The following is a 14,302-nucleotide window of genomic DNA, read 5'->3' on the forward strand; positions in this document are numbered from 1 at the left end:
CGAATCAGTCATTAGCTAGAAAAAACATGAAACTAGATAAAAACATGCACATTTAAACATAGTTTGACAGGCAACTAACGGATCAACATAAGACATATTGACTTGAAAGTTGAAAGTCATCTTTTATTGCACAATAAAAGATCACATACCATGGTTTGAATTATATGATTGGTCCACATCGGTGTACAGGAGCTATTTGAACAAAAACAAACAAAATATAAAAAAATAAAATAAAGTAATAAAAACACCCACGACTCTCAGCATTGATGTTGATTTCATACCAAGAGTATAAGTTCACTTTTTATCTTGTGTAATCATCCCAATATAGTGCACTTGCTTCAATGTAACTACGAACTTACAGTACTTCCTTGTCATGAACACTGACCATGTTATTCTACAAGATCTTGAGGAACAGAACCTCCAACATAGGCTCAATAGTGACGCAAGCGTGGTACATGATGCTCTACTGTAGGACTTAAGTCTGTCTGGCTAAGCAGCTGTTACAAGAAACACTCCATAGTAGCCTGACTTGCATACACTTTTATGGGATGTTGCTCTGCCTCAGATGTTGTGACTTGGTCTTTTTAGCAGGTCCTGACATGCAAACACTGACAGTGGCAAAGCAAAATCCTACTACGTGCATATTTGAAAGCATCGGAAATATTGAATGCTGATAGTCTGATCAAAATGACACTGGCATATGGTACCAGAAATTTCCCAATTCTCACTTCCCATTGGAAATGCACTATGCAAAGCTACTACAATGATCTCCCTTTGATCAACCCATTCAAAAATGGAGGTAGGGGTCCAATGGGAAGGCTTTTTTTGCTCTCGAGAGTATCTGGGAGCAACTATCCAGAGACGTATTTATACACACAGATACAGTCAACATTACCGTTTTCAGAACAGTTCTGCTTTTATGGAAAGTAAAATGGATCAGTGTAGACATCCCATATAGGAAAACATCCAAAACCTGGAGACAACAAGTTTATGTACATGTTGCAATACACAGGGAGACAACGCTGAGACAGTAAAACAATAAATATACGCAAAATTTTAAATTGATCAGATGTTTAGATGAACCACCAAACGGTTTCAGCAAGGGAGAAAGACAAAAATAGGAATCTGGAGTGTTACTAGGACACAGAATTGAATATATATTCATTGATCTTCAAATGAGCCCAGATGCTGCACCAGGGAGACTTTCTTTTCAAACACCGTGATTCAAATTGAATTAAACTGGAGTGTTTTTCCAACAATATTGTTGCTTTTTCAAACTGTACATTTCCAACAAACAGTACATTTATCAAATCAACACACTACCAGCAATGCAGCATTCTCAGTCTAACTCTCCAGTTGTACATATGCTGGCTGTGCTTCTCCTGAACTTATGAAAGCCTTTAATGGAATTACGAACTCAAAACGTCAAAAGCAAAGATAACACAATCATCCAGACGTCGAGACGAGGTTTGTGCGTTTTTGTTCACCAGATGTTACTGAGAAAGCAGTGTAGGGACAATAGAGAAAGATCTGAGGTAAGCTTTCAGACTAACAATGAGACATTTTTGAAAGTCAAGTAGACTTTGTGCTTTGCAATACAGCTTTGAATGAGTTTCGAGAGGAAAGAGGCCTGATTATGTTACTTCTGAAGTTTTACACAAAATGCACAAGAAAGCCAGTATCTGTACAACTGGATTTTACCTAGTATGACCGAGACTGCTTCCCAAAACGTTGACACTGTACACAAGTACTTTGATATATATTTTCCAACATAAAGATGTAACAAACATCCATATATAAACCACTAAATAAGGCATTGCAAAGTGAACACAGTAAAATAGATGTGATGAGAAAGGGGAAATGTCGTATTTGGTGAATTTGGCAAAGTAAAAAGAGAAATAAAAGCAAAATAAATTACATCATGGTGTCACAAATAGTGTGACAAGGCAACAACAGCATGTTTTTTGAAGGTGACCATGATTTTTTTTTTTTTAGACAAGAAATTTACAGTACAGGTTTACATAGGTCAAAATGTACAGGAAGTGACATGTGCAAGCGTGCGCATGCGTCCACACGAACACACATAAACAAACAAGATGGAACACAATTACAGGTAAACATTCACCAAAAGACTGTGCAAAAAATGTTTTCACATCCGAAAACTGAAAAAACAAAAAACAAAAAAACAAGTAAGATGAAAAGGTGGAAAATGAACACTCCCACAAAAGAGAGACCCTGTTGAGACTGGGGGAGAAAACGAGTTCAATTATCTCTGGTTATCAACTACTGTAAAGTATTTCAAAGAAAAGAAACACTAGTGCTGATTCTTTTTTTTTTTACACATCCTCCCAATATGAGACATACTGGTGAGGAAAATTAACATTGTCTGCTTGTAAACAAAATTAACGGCAATATACAGCTAGATAGATTTACATGTTTTCAAAAATCTCGGGAGGTTTTACTCTACAGTATTTTCAAATGCACCAGAGAAAATAAGAGCAACGTAACCCATGAGGAGACCGAGACGCTCTGACGTCTTTCTGCCAACCCCATCAACCTAAGGGCTTTAGTGAAGGCAAAAAAAACAACAGGGATTTACAAAGATATTTTTGTCTTATTTTGGGTGAAGGAATATTTCACCCAAAACTTACCTTTCCGGCACAATTTATTCACCCTCATGTTATTTCAAACCTGTAGGAGATGTTTTGAAGACTGCTCTTCCCCACATAAAAGCACAATGACCAGGGGTTATCAAACTTCAAAAAGGGCAAAAATGCGCTAGAAAAGTAGCTCAAATGAATTATGCACTATATTCCAAGTTATCTAAAGACAGAAGGTAGCTTTAATAAGGAAAAGTAGTCATACAGAGAAGTTATGGAGGTACGGTCATTTTTGCAGCTTGACAGCCACTTCTTAATGTGAGCGTGCAGCTTTTATGCTCCACAGAGGACATTCATACGGGTTTGAATGACATAAGGGTGAAATGTTGACAGAACTTTAATTTTAGGGTGAATTATCCTTTTAAATTCACTAAAAACACAGTTCTCACAATGTTCTACCATCAGGCTTATTTTATAAGCCCGTGTCCCAAAACCATTTAGAACCAAGTCTCATCTATGGCACTAACCCTTCACACTTGAACTTGCAGCACCCCTAAGAATATATAACCACCTCTATAATGATTAGTAGTATCCCAACGGGGGCATCTTATCAAAGCAACCATATGGAAATGACATCAAAAACAACAAGACAAACAAAACAAAAGATAAGTCAATCTCAGGATTGTTCTTTGCCATCAATTTCAAGCCTTGCTATTTTTGAGTTTCCATTGCACTCACCATGTTGCACTCATGCCACCTATAGCTCTGTAAAGGATTTAGGTAAAAATCTTCACTAAAATGAATACATAGCAGCAAGCAACTAAGAACAAAATACTGTGATCCATCAAGACTGTATCAGGTGCAGCTCTGCTGGTACTATACCAATGGGATGAGTGTTTTCTTTACATTATTATTTCAAAACACGAATCTAGGTCTTATGTAACTATAAGAGCGTGATCCGAAACACCATTACGAAGTGAGACCGCCGTCTGTTTTTTGCACAATACCAACATCCTACCGCTTTCTGAGAATCTGTGAAAGATGCTAGTGAATAACACCTAATCGAAGGGGAAAAATGTTGGGGTCACTAAGAGCGTTCTCCGTCAATAGACAGAATCGTCTGAACATCCATTCCCATGATGCAAAAGGAACACGCTAACACCAATGATGATGTTGTCCCTATTTTAGGATTCGCAACCTCTGAGTGTTTGCATGCTTCAAGTGTCCATTTCTTTAGCACACACTCAGAAGGTAGAGTAGATGTCAGTGAAATTACAAGGGCAGATCTATAAACAATACATTGATAATCAAAGTCCTATACACAAACTTTTACCGACACGACACACACAAAAGTACTGCCGCCCAAACGTGAGGATGCATTCTAGTCTCCACCGTCACAAGAGCCTTGAGCATTTGACTCCGTTTCCTCTCCTATCTCGTTTTTGTCCTTTTCCTCAGTACTTTTATCCTCAGAAGGCCCTTTTATAGGGTCAGAAGGATTTCTGACCTGAGCTAAATCTACATCAGGTCCGCCTTCTTCCATTCCACCCTCTTGGCTCTTTTGTTCGGGTGTCTGTTCGTCTTTAACCCCCTTCGATTCCACACCATCTATATGCACACCAACATTGCCGCTTCCCTCCTCTGCTCCTTCCTCCCTAACCTTCTTCCTCTTCCTCTTGGGGCTGCCCGTGCTGTCTGCTGCGGGCATAGCGGGCAGCGCCATTATACTGCCCGGTGGCAAGAACATATGCGGATACAACAGACTATGCGACATTCCCGGGATTAGAAAGGGGTTAAAGGTCAAATGGCTGCCGGTGCTTGTGATGCTACTACTACTACTGCTAGTGGCCGCAGCTGTAGACACCGAAGCGAACGCTTTCTTCTCTTCCCCTCCTTGCTTTGCGTCCTCCTTGTTCCCGTTCTCCATGCTCATCGGAGAGCTTGCGTTCTCACACTGAGGCACAGAATCCGAACTGTCCGCCGGGCTGGAGGTTGAGGTTACGGTTGCGGAGTTCGTCAAAGTCAAGCTCGCTGAAGTGGAGGATGCGGTTGCAGTGGACGCCGTGGACGTCGCTGTGGACAGAGATTGATTTATCATCCCACTCATGTGAGCACTGTACATAGGCGGCTGAACGGCCGCCATGCCATGAAGCATCATGGGCAGCATGCTGAGTCCATTCTTGGCATCTTCTCCTGACGGTACAGCGGTGGCGAAACCGTGAGGAAAGCCCATGATACCGGTTAGCGGAATACCAGGGACATTGCGGAGATTGGGTAGGCTAACCAGATCCATGCTGCTAATGAGCCCACCGTTCATGAAGAGCGGACCCATGGCAGCGGCAAGCTCGGGGGCTTTTGGCATCTCATTGCGGGGTCGCCTGCCTCTCCTACGCAGACCGGGATCCCGACACACGGGTCCAGAGAGGATGCGTGTGAATTTGCCCTCTGGTAGAAAACCCTGGTATAGTGCGATACGAAAACTTAGTGTTGGTTTACAAGGAACAAATTCATTCAGTAACTATAAAAGTCAAAGACTATATTATTAATGTATAGGATAAAAATTGCACATATACATGATATAAAATTTAAAGTGGTTTCGTTCAGAATCATGATCAAAATCAACTCTCTGAGTCAACTCTCATTAATTGCAGTTAAAATGTGCATACATGTTATATGTAATTGCAGAACTCAAACTTGGGTTGGATTTCAATGTAATGGATTTCAGTGAAATACTGACAAGATTTTTTTAACATATTTAATATGAAAATAATACTATAATAATATAATTTAAACAAATAAAAACAAATTCAGAGTAACCATGCCTACCCTAATAATTAATGAATATACAATAGAATATTATAAACTATAGTATAGATTATTATAGACATGCATATGGGGAATTTCATGCAGATCACATGAACACCGAATTAGTCATCCAGCAGATGTTTTTTGTCCAAGACAAACTATAAGGAGGGTCAACTCAACTCAGCTCAAAGGCTTTGTAGTGCTTAAGCAAGATTGTGATTTCTTCCACTCTGAACCTATACATTTCAGGCAACATTTAGATGCTGAACCTTGACAATTAGCATATGTTCAGGTTACTACATATTCCCAAGTGGCTACACTGGAACAATCTCTGCTCCGCTTCTTGCAGTTTCCAGTCTCTTTCTAGACAGAATATATATGACTCACTGAGTGCTTCACCACATCCGCCCAATCAGGCGCCACAGAGTATTCGGAGTTTGCATCCAGCCATCGGGAGAGCTCTTTAATCGCTGGAGCCATAGCGCCTCCAAGCTGCAACCAGAGGAATTGTCACATTAAATTTAAATTAAATAAACAAGAAAGGATATAGAAGTATGTTTGCATGTTTTCTTACCCTGCGGCCTGTGTTTCTGTGCACTACTGGGACTCTCTCCTCCCCAGTTAGAGAGCTGACGTCAAGCTTGGATGGGTCTTTGCAGCGATGCCTTCTCTGTTTTGGACGCTCCAGGAAACTGTGCAATATGTTTGCATTCTGAGACTAAGAGAGATGTGCAATATAAATTAGGTTATATTAATGCATTAAATATCAAATATATTATTTGTATCAAGGTTTATAATATATATCATAATCTGTATACAATAAACATTTACATTTAGGATCATTCGAATAACTTTCTAGATGGAAAAAAGTGTTAACAACCTTGCAACTTTTATATTAAAATATAAAAGCAATAAAGCTCCTTAACAGTACACACATCAACATGAAATTGCATTCGCATATACATCTGTTTTAGTAGTAATGTGACGTACTTAAAAGTGAAACAGGACATTTAAAAATGTAAGACAAAAAAATAAGCCTTAACTTTTTCTAATAAGAATCTAGTAGGTGTTTATAATTTTCAAAATAAAATGTCACAAAATTATGACTTAAAACTAAGTTCTGTTCTAACTTACCGGAAAAGCAGAAAGCTCCATGTTGTAGTTAGGGTTTTGTCTGAGCCATTCCATTAGGCCTTTATTGGCCATTTCTCTGTCCATGCTCACAATCAGGGTCTCTGAGGCTGGAGGAGGAGCTGGAGAGGGTGCTGGAGGCGGAGTAGGAAGTGTAGTCGGGGTGGCTGGAGGGCCTTCTGACTGGGAGGATGTGGAGGACACAACAGGGTGGCTGATACTCTCTGACCCGCTCTGTGGAGTATATAAATATAAACACAACACTTGCCAGTTATATTGATTTATTAATATAATTTATTTATTTATTTTAGTGCCATATCAGCAAAGGCTTTTTTCGTGGCAAGAACCAAGTTTGAAATAAAAACTTTGAAAATAAGCTTCTTTCAACATCACAAAAGAGACTATATAAGATCTTTCATATTAATATTTAAAATATTGTCCTGGTAAATCTTTTTTAAAAACATCAAATTAGTTAAAAAAATGTACCCCAAAAAAGTACCCCATACCATTTCTGATGAAGACTTTAATCTTTTATGGTGCATTTTTTTTTTTTTTTTACTTCTTTGAGCTTGGCGGGATAAATCATCACTTTCAACTTTTTTTGTTTTTTCAAGCATCTCCTTTTATGTTTCACAAAACAAATAGTACAATGCTAGAATCACATGGGGCCATTTTCATCTTTGGCTGTCCTACTATATCCACTTCACTGACATGTGTTTCCACAAACCTGTTGTTCAGGCAAATTCACGCTTCGTCCCTTTATAAAGCTGAGATCAGGAGTCTCCACATTTCTTCTTCGTCCTCTCCTTCGTCTCAACATTGAATCATCACGACGAAGACCACCGTTGACAATCTGCCCCGTGACAGGGTGAATCAGGCCAGCCTGCAAAATGCCAGCCATATCCAATCCCAGTGAGCCTTGTATGGAGCCTATCCCAGTTATTTTATGGGGCGCTGACCGGACAGTGTGGCTCATCTGACCAATTGGCCCACTGTCTCCACCAACTGTTAGCTCTGTTGGTTTGGAGAGGTCAATAGCGGCGTCCTGCCAGCCATTAAGGAGGAGAGCGTTAGCACGATGAGGCACGCCAACCTGGATCTTTTCTCCAAGATGGCTTGGTTTGGCAAGGACTTCTGCCTCGAATTCAAACCCACGTCTTGGACGTTTGAGCTCAGGGAGAAATGCTGGGGTCACTAACCTCTCCTGTTGGGACAAAAGTTGTAAATCAATACAATAAAACTAGGATATCTCCATGTTTCGGTTAATTAAATCTAAGTAGTTTTGAAAATTCATATTAAGCAAGTAAATAGCATGGTTTTACCAAAACCACAGCTTTAAACACCTGTGATCAGTTAAACTGCATCGATGATATTCAATGCTGGGCTATAAACAAACGCAATCCTGACATGTATTAGTTTTTTGATGATATTTACATTGTGATATGGATAAATTTCTATCGTTTTTTTTTAAACAAACCACAATTTAGACACTTCACTATTTTTTAAGGATTTGCAGACACTACCATCCTGTCTGATGATGTGATCTCACACCTACCTTTGGTAAGTGGGATACTGTGTGTGAGAGGTTAAAGTTAAGGCTCTGCAATATAGGCATTCTGGTAGGCAGAAATCCTACCCTCTGGTGGGCACTGCTGGGCATGCAGGTGTTAGCCAATGAGGTGGGAGACTCATATTGTTGACTGGAGGAAGGCCACTTCCCCTTTAAGATAGTGTGGCAGATACTGTCAATACGGTTGATGATCACTCTGTCCTGTAGGGAGGAAAAAGACAAAACAGGGACTGACTGATAGATGTCTAGTGGTATGCTATGGGCAGACACCACCCTTACGTATTTAATTTTCAGAGAAGACTTTCACATTTTCAGCAGAATATGCAAAATATTCAATATCTTTTCAGTATAACCAATTGATGAAGAATGGCCACCAACAGGTCAATACCTTAGGCCACTCTGAGAAGGAGAAGAGTGCTTTCTCTTGTAGAAGCTGAGCAATGGTAGGTTCCCTTATTTCATGGTCTGCCATCTCACATATGGGCAATGCAAAGCGTGGTCCATCAACATCTCCCAATAATGCTAAAAAACAAACAAGTATTATTCAACAGTTTTTTTAAATGTTTTGGACAAATTAGGATTAAATTGGGTTTTTAACATAGTGAGAAACAATCATTTATCAGCATGCAATGTGTCTGAATAAGTTGGGCAGTACAGAAACTATTAAGTGATTCCATCAAGCAAATTTGACTAGTGTTTGTCAACAATTAGAAAAAACTGATGACAAACTGTTGAATTATTTAATGCACAGTAAAGGAGCTAATGCAGTCACAACATCAATAATTATCAATAATTTAACAGTCAGGGGTCAGTTATTCCACTTTTATCATTGTCTTTCTTCTGAAATGTTTTCAGCCCGAAAACGGATATGTACATACTTCTGGTACCGATAAAGTGAGCCTAAAAAAGCCAGATAGTTTGCTGGTCTCCTAACCTGTTCAAGTTGATCCAGTTTGCTAGCTTTTGGACACTTATTCAGTGTTCAGGCGTGGAGAACAGCTGTCTAACAAGCTAAACACCAACTTGGCCAGGCTAGGACACCAGCTAGACTAGCTTACACCAGCTAAGTCTGCTGAGATGCTTTTCTCCAACAGGGTAAACAGCCAAAACTGCCATTACTAGTTTTTTAAAAAACGAAATGAAATTTTAAGAAACTCAATAGACCTGGAACTACTACATACGACTAACAGAATCAGAAACAAAACATAAAAGGCAGAAAGCTAAAGTTTACAGCCACAGTACTTGGTGCCTTTTCACCTTCATCTTTTATCTTGTCCTTTACTTCCAAAACCTCAGTCTGCTCAAGGTGAGGGGTCTGCGTAGTGCTATCTGGCTCAGGTTTCACATCTGACACCACTGGATCCACGAGAAACTCTTGTTTTGGGACTGCGTCAAGGACCGGGGATACAGAGGTGTCAGGTAAGGTAGTTGGAGACGATGGGAGTGAAGAAGGCATAGGGTAATCTGTTGAAAGAGTAGTGTTAGTTAGACTGCACTCTTCTATTGGCTCTGGCGGTTCTTTGCAGGTTTCTTCCACCAACTGCTGTTCTGCTGTGTCTTGCTGAAACCCTTCACAAGGTTCCTGCAGTGTCTCGTCACAAGTTAAATCATAAGACTCCTCTAAAGGCACTTTTTCTGGCTCTGTTAGAGGCTTTTCATAAGGTTCTTCCAAAGCCACTTCACAAGGATCTTTCAAATCTCCATTGGAATAGTCAATTGGCACCTGGCAGTCCCCTTTCTGGGATTCCTCAAGACAATTTTCCCTTGGAGACTCTATTGAAGGCATCTTGTCGATCTCATTTTGAGTATCCTTTGTCTTCGGACTGTCTGGAGAAAGGTCTTCTTTCTCAAAATTAAACCCTATGCTTTCAGCTTCTTCTTCTGGACTGGGAACACCATGTGTGATGTTGGAATCACTAAGCTTGTCCTCTTGCTCCTCACTAATGGGATCTGTCTGGTCAAGACTCACATCCGGGAGTCCAAGAGGTGGTGGTGGAACATATTCTGGAAGACTGGCTGACAGATCTGTCTGATCCACAGAAGTATCTCCAACATTAAGGTCTTTGAACAACATGAAGCTTGGTGCCAGAGGTTCAACGGGGTTGCTTTGAGAGTCCGAACTAGGCATGCTCAAACAATCGGTGAGCGTTTCATCACCCTCCCGTCCATCTTCTGGTTGAGGAGCATCAAGAAAGCTGGGTTCTAAAGTTTGTGTTCCCAAGATGGGATCAGTCTCGTTGAACATGTCAGAGGTTTCAGCAGGGTCTGAGCTTTCCCATGGAGTTTGAAATTCATCTAGTTCCACAGAAGGAGCCATTAAGCCAGTTTCCTCTGAAGACCCTTGCTCTCCCACCAGAACATCGCTGCGAAGTTTCCCAGCTATGGAGTCCGCCATGTCTCCTTGAGACCCATTTAACTCCCCTTGCACACCATAAGAATTTAGCATATTCTGCCCCCCGGTTGCAGAATTGAACGGGAATCCATTGAAGGTCTCTTTACCAGATTTGCCATGTAGTGTGTCTGATGTCAAGCCTTCATGTTGTAAAGACCCCAACTCCAGAGAGTCATCCAATGGAGGACAATCCAAAAATCCTTCCCTATTTCCTGTACCTATCCCTAGGGAACTTCCAGACTCGGATGCCACCACTTCTGTGGGCTGGTGATGCCCATGAGTATGGACGAGTTGTGTTGGCGTGTGGTGTGAAGATGTGGGATGATACTCTGGAGGTTGTGGGGACTGACAATGCCCAAGGTTGGCATCATACAAGCAGCAATGGTAGTGGGGCAAGCCTGGGGCCGGATATCTGTGGTTTTCTTTATGAACATAGTTCCGGTGGGCCTCCAGGAAGGATAATTGGGGGTCATTGAGGATGTAGAAATCAGTTCGACTCAAGCCATGCTTAGCGACCCCAATGAGAAGATCACGGTCATGTTTGCCACACTCCCACCAGACGGGCAAATACAAGCTAGGGCGACAAAGCTGCAGTCCTGCCCCCAGGAGTGGGTGGCGCAATACTTGCTCACGGACCTTTCTCAAAAGCTCGATACGGTATAATGTTCGGGCAGCTCGCTCTTCTGTAACAGGTTCCACAAACAGTGAAGGATCCACGTTACCTACATGAGACAAGAAGTTGTGTATGCATTATGACTATGATTTAGCTTCTATTAATCTTGCCACCAAACTATCAACTATCTTTTTTACCTTCATCTTTTCTGGGTGGCAGTCTACACGCAGTTCGACACATTGAAACAAAGCTGTGGAAATATCTCTCTAAGCTTTCATCTGTCTTCCTCTCCAATCGAGCAAGGGCACGGAACTGGTTCCAGTCAAAATTCTTCTTCTCTGGGTCATACACTACTCCAAATGAGGACACTGTGCGATAGAAGTCAGCCTGTTCTCGACGTGTCCACCTGTGTCAAAGGAGATATGTTTTTTTTTTTTTTTTTTTTTTAAAAGCAATTTCCCTCAAAAACTGAATTAACTGATTTTAAGCACACATTATTAATCTCTAAGCCAAAGCAGAATCAAAATACTATTCTTCCAATGTTCATCATGACCTGCAAAGTTTCAATGTTTTTTTTCGGTCTTCAAGGACTTTATGCTAGCCAATAATTCTATTTAGGTTTTAGCTGTTGCTTTTGTCTTTTTTTAATCATGCTGTTCTAATTTAGAGTTCATCTTGTTGATGTTCCTCATCCACTTAATGCTTAGTGTTTATGATTACTTCAACATGACCTGAAGGCAGCAAGAATACTACAATTTGACCCAAATGAGCTTGTTTCCATTTGCATATAAAAAAAAAAGCAAATTGAAATCTTTGATTTCATCTTGAGAAAATAACTGTAGACAATAAAACATTGCATAACTTGCCTTCGTTGCCACTCCAAAAAGAGTGGGTCAGGTTCAGTAGTGCAGTGCCTAAACTCTCCTATTTGCCAGGCCACAGGTGCAATTCCCTCGTGTAAGAGGAAATCATGACGAAGCGGTTCACGTCGTGTATAACGCTGATAGGCAGTAATGAGCCGTCGCAGACGTGCTGTAAGAGCCGAGCCTGCTGGCCACTGTATCCGTCCCTGCTCCATCACTTCTGCAACAAGGTCTCCTGTGAGAGATCCTATAAATCCCCCTTCAAAAGAAATTACACTTTAGACTCAACCTTAAAATAAAGTCCATATTAAGTGGTGGACACCTTAGAGTTTGTGTCACATTTATACAGATGCCAATTCAATAGAGACCAATAGGACAACTTTTAAATATTTAATTATTTTAATAACTTTTAAATAACACTTTTTTTCACCTGCATACATGTGAATTTGTATTAAAAACTTTTATAAAGCATATTTATAGCATAAAAAATATAGTACATTTTCTCAATGTATCCAGCACTATATAAACATATATATATACACACACACACACACACACACACACACACACATACAAGTAGACTTTTAATGTCACAGGAAAGCATGACATAATCCCCTCAAACAACTTCACATGGTTAAAATCTATTGTGACCATCTCTTAAGTACTGCTAAATAAGTAAACAGATAAGGAAGGTTTCAATACCTGTCACTGTATTGTAATTTTTCCCTGTTTCCTCTGACATGGGTTCCTCCTTTGTAAAAGAAAATGTTACTTAAATGAACAGTCTGAGCATTTGGTTAAAACGCTTAGCAAAATTCATCTAACTTCATACTTCTTTGACTTCCTATTATTACCTTGATCTCTACTTTCTCTTCTAATTCCTCAGACTTAATATCGTTCTCCTCTTTGATTTCATCACTCTTGCTGATACTGCAAAAGAAGAAACGTGTTTATGGGTGTAAGAGCTAAGCGGTGAAACTGTGGTCTCTCCGCTGCACAAAGCTTATTACCTATCAGGTGCATCTGAAGCCGTTTCTGCTCCACTTTGTTCTACCGTCAATGCAGTGACATCAGGCATACCCACTCGCTCCAGGAAACACAGAGCAGGGTCTGCACGCATGGCGTTATATCGCTCATACCCTGCATGGGACAAAAAGAGAAGTTAATGCGCATGATGAAAGCAAGAGGAAGTAAATATGAACCATATGAAGCATATAAAGATTCGCTAAATGCATTCAAATGCATCACATCTCTGTTAAAAAGTAAAAAATGACTTTAATATATTTGTCTCTGCATGGATTTCCATTGCATAATCACAAGAATTGCATCATAAAACTGAGTGCGATGGTTGCACCCATTCTTCGTTGATTATGTCTCACCATGTTTGTGAACTCCTATAAGCAGTGATTTATCGGCTTCAGCATCCCACCATATAGTAGGTATCTCAATATAGTCGATATCAGGGAGGGTTACCTCCAGTTTACTGTCGAAAACAGAGAAATCCTTACATATTAAGCCACTCTACAATAACAACAGTTTGATACAGAATTCATGGAGTATACATGAGGTTAAGATCATTTGTGGGCCATGTAGTACCTGGCTGGGATTCCTTCAAGAGTCTGATTAGCAGCCTCCCCCAGCACTTCGACCTTCAGATAGTACAGCATCCGCACCCTCAGTAGCACCCTGTTTATGACACGATACAAAATGATCACACATTTAAAACCCTGCAATTATGATGAGCACATGTATCAATTACAATATGTCTTTTCTCATAATATTGTAATGAAATAACAAATATTGCTGTATGACAGGTAGGATGTATGAACATTTTAATTTTGCACCCTGATTAAAGTACTTACTATTTATGTAGTATAATCAGAGTGCAAAATGTACTTTTGCTACACTCTGCAAATGCATACTCATGTTGCGCAAATCCACAAGTCTTACTTGTTGCAGTGTTGTTTGAGGTGTTTCTTGTAGCTATCATCCTGAAGCACAACCTCTGGGTTACAGTGGACCAACCAGTCTGCATTCTTCAGCTCAGGGGGACTCAACTGGTTCTTCAGCTTCTTGCCTTTACGACCCCGTGGGACAGGAGCAGACAGACCTGGACGGGTGAACACACAAGTTTTTCACGATGTTTTTAAATTAATTTTTCTACAATTATATAAAGAGCAGTCATTGAATTCTGTTTAAATGGACACATAACTAGGGATGCTTATGAATAAACAACATTCAAATAATGGTAATTAATCATTTTATTGTTTAAATATACTCTCAATCAATTTCAGCACAAATATTTTTGTTTATTCAAGTAGTGAAAGC

At 40.1% G+C, this 14,302-nt stretch overlaps 1 protein-coding gene across 3 annotated transcripts in view; it reads right to left on the reverse strand.

The window, feature by feature from the left end:
• Nucleotides 1–99: 99 nt before the first annotated feature.
• Nucleotides 100–14,302, reverse strand: part of LOC306845210 (chromodomain-helicase-DNA-binding protein 6-like) — a 39,298-nt gene continuing 25,095 nt past the window's right edge. For all 3 annotated transcript variants that reach the window (XM_079377871.1, XM_079377872.1, XM_079377870.1), the window contains exons 23-38: nt 13,925–14,084; nt 13,571–13,660; nt 13,354–13,457; nt 12,985–13,114; nt 12,829–12,904; nt 12,677–12,725; nt 11,978–12,233; nt 11,309–11,517; nt 9,364–11,220; nt 8,495–8,628; nt 8,173–8,307; nt 7,264–7,740; nt 6,540–6,770; nt 5,980–6,123; nt 5,793–5,897; nt 100–5,058 (exon numbers count right to left, since the gene is read on the reverse strand). In XM_079377871.1, the coding sequence (XP_079233997.1) occupies nt 3,982–5,058; nt 5,793–5,897; nt 5,980–6,123; nt 6,540–6,770; nt 7,264–7,740; nt 8,173–8,307; nt 8,495–8,628; nt 9,364–11,220; nt 11,309–11,517; nt 11,978–12,233; nt 12,677–12,725; nt 12,829–12,904; nt 12,985–13,114; nt 13,354–13,457; nt 13,571–13,660; nt 13,925–14,084 (5,234 nt within the window). In that variant the 3' untranslated portion in view covers nt 100–3,981. The remainder of the gene's footprint in view (nt 5,059–5,792; nt 5,898–5,979; nt 6,124–6,539; nt 6,771–7,263; nt 7,741–8,172; nt 8,308–8,494; nt 8,629–9,363; nt 11,221–11,308; nt 11,518–11,977; nt 12,234–12,676; nt 12,726–12,828; nt 12,905–12,984; nt 13,115–13,353; nt 13,458–13,570; nt 13,661–13,924; nt 14,085–14,302) is intronic.

Source organism: Barbus barbus, assembly GCF_936440315.1.
Source record: "Barbus barbus genome assembly, chromosome: 25".
Taxonomy (NCBI): domain Eukaryota; kingdom Metazoa; phylum Chordata; class Actinopteri; order Cypriniformes; family Cyprinidae; genus Barbus; species Barbus barbus.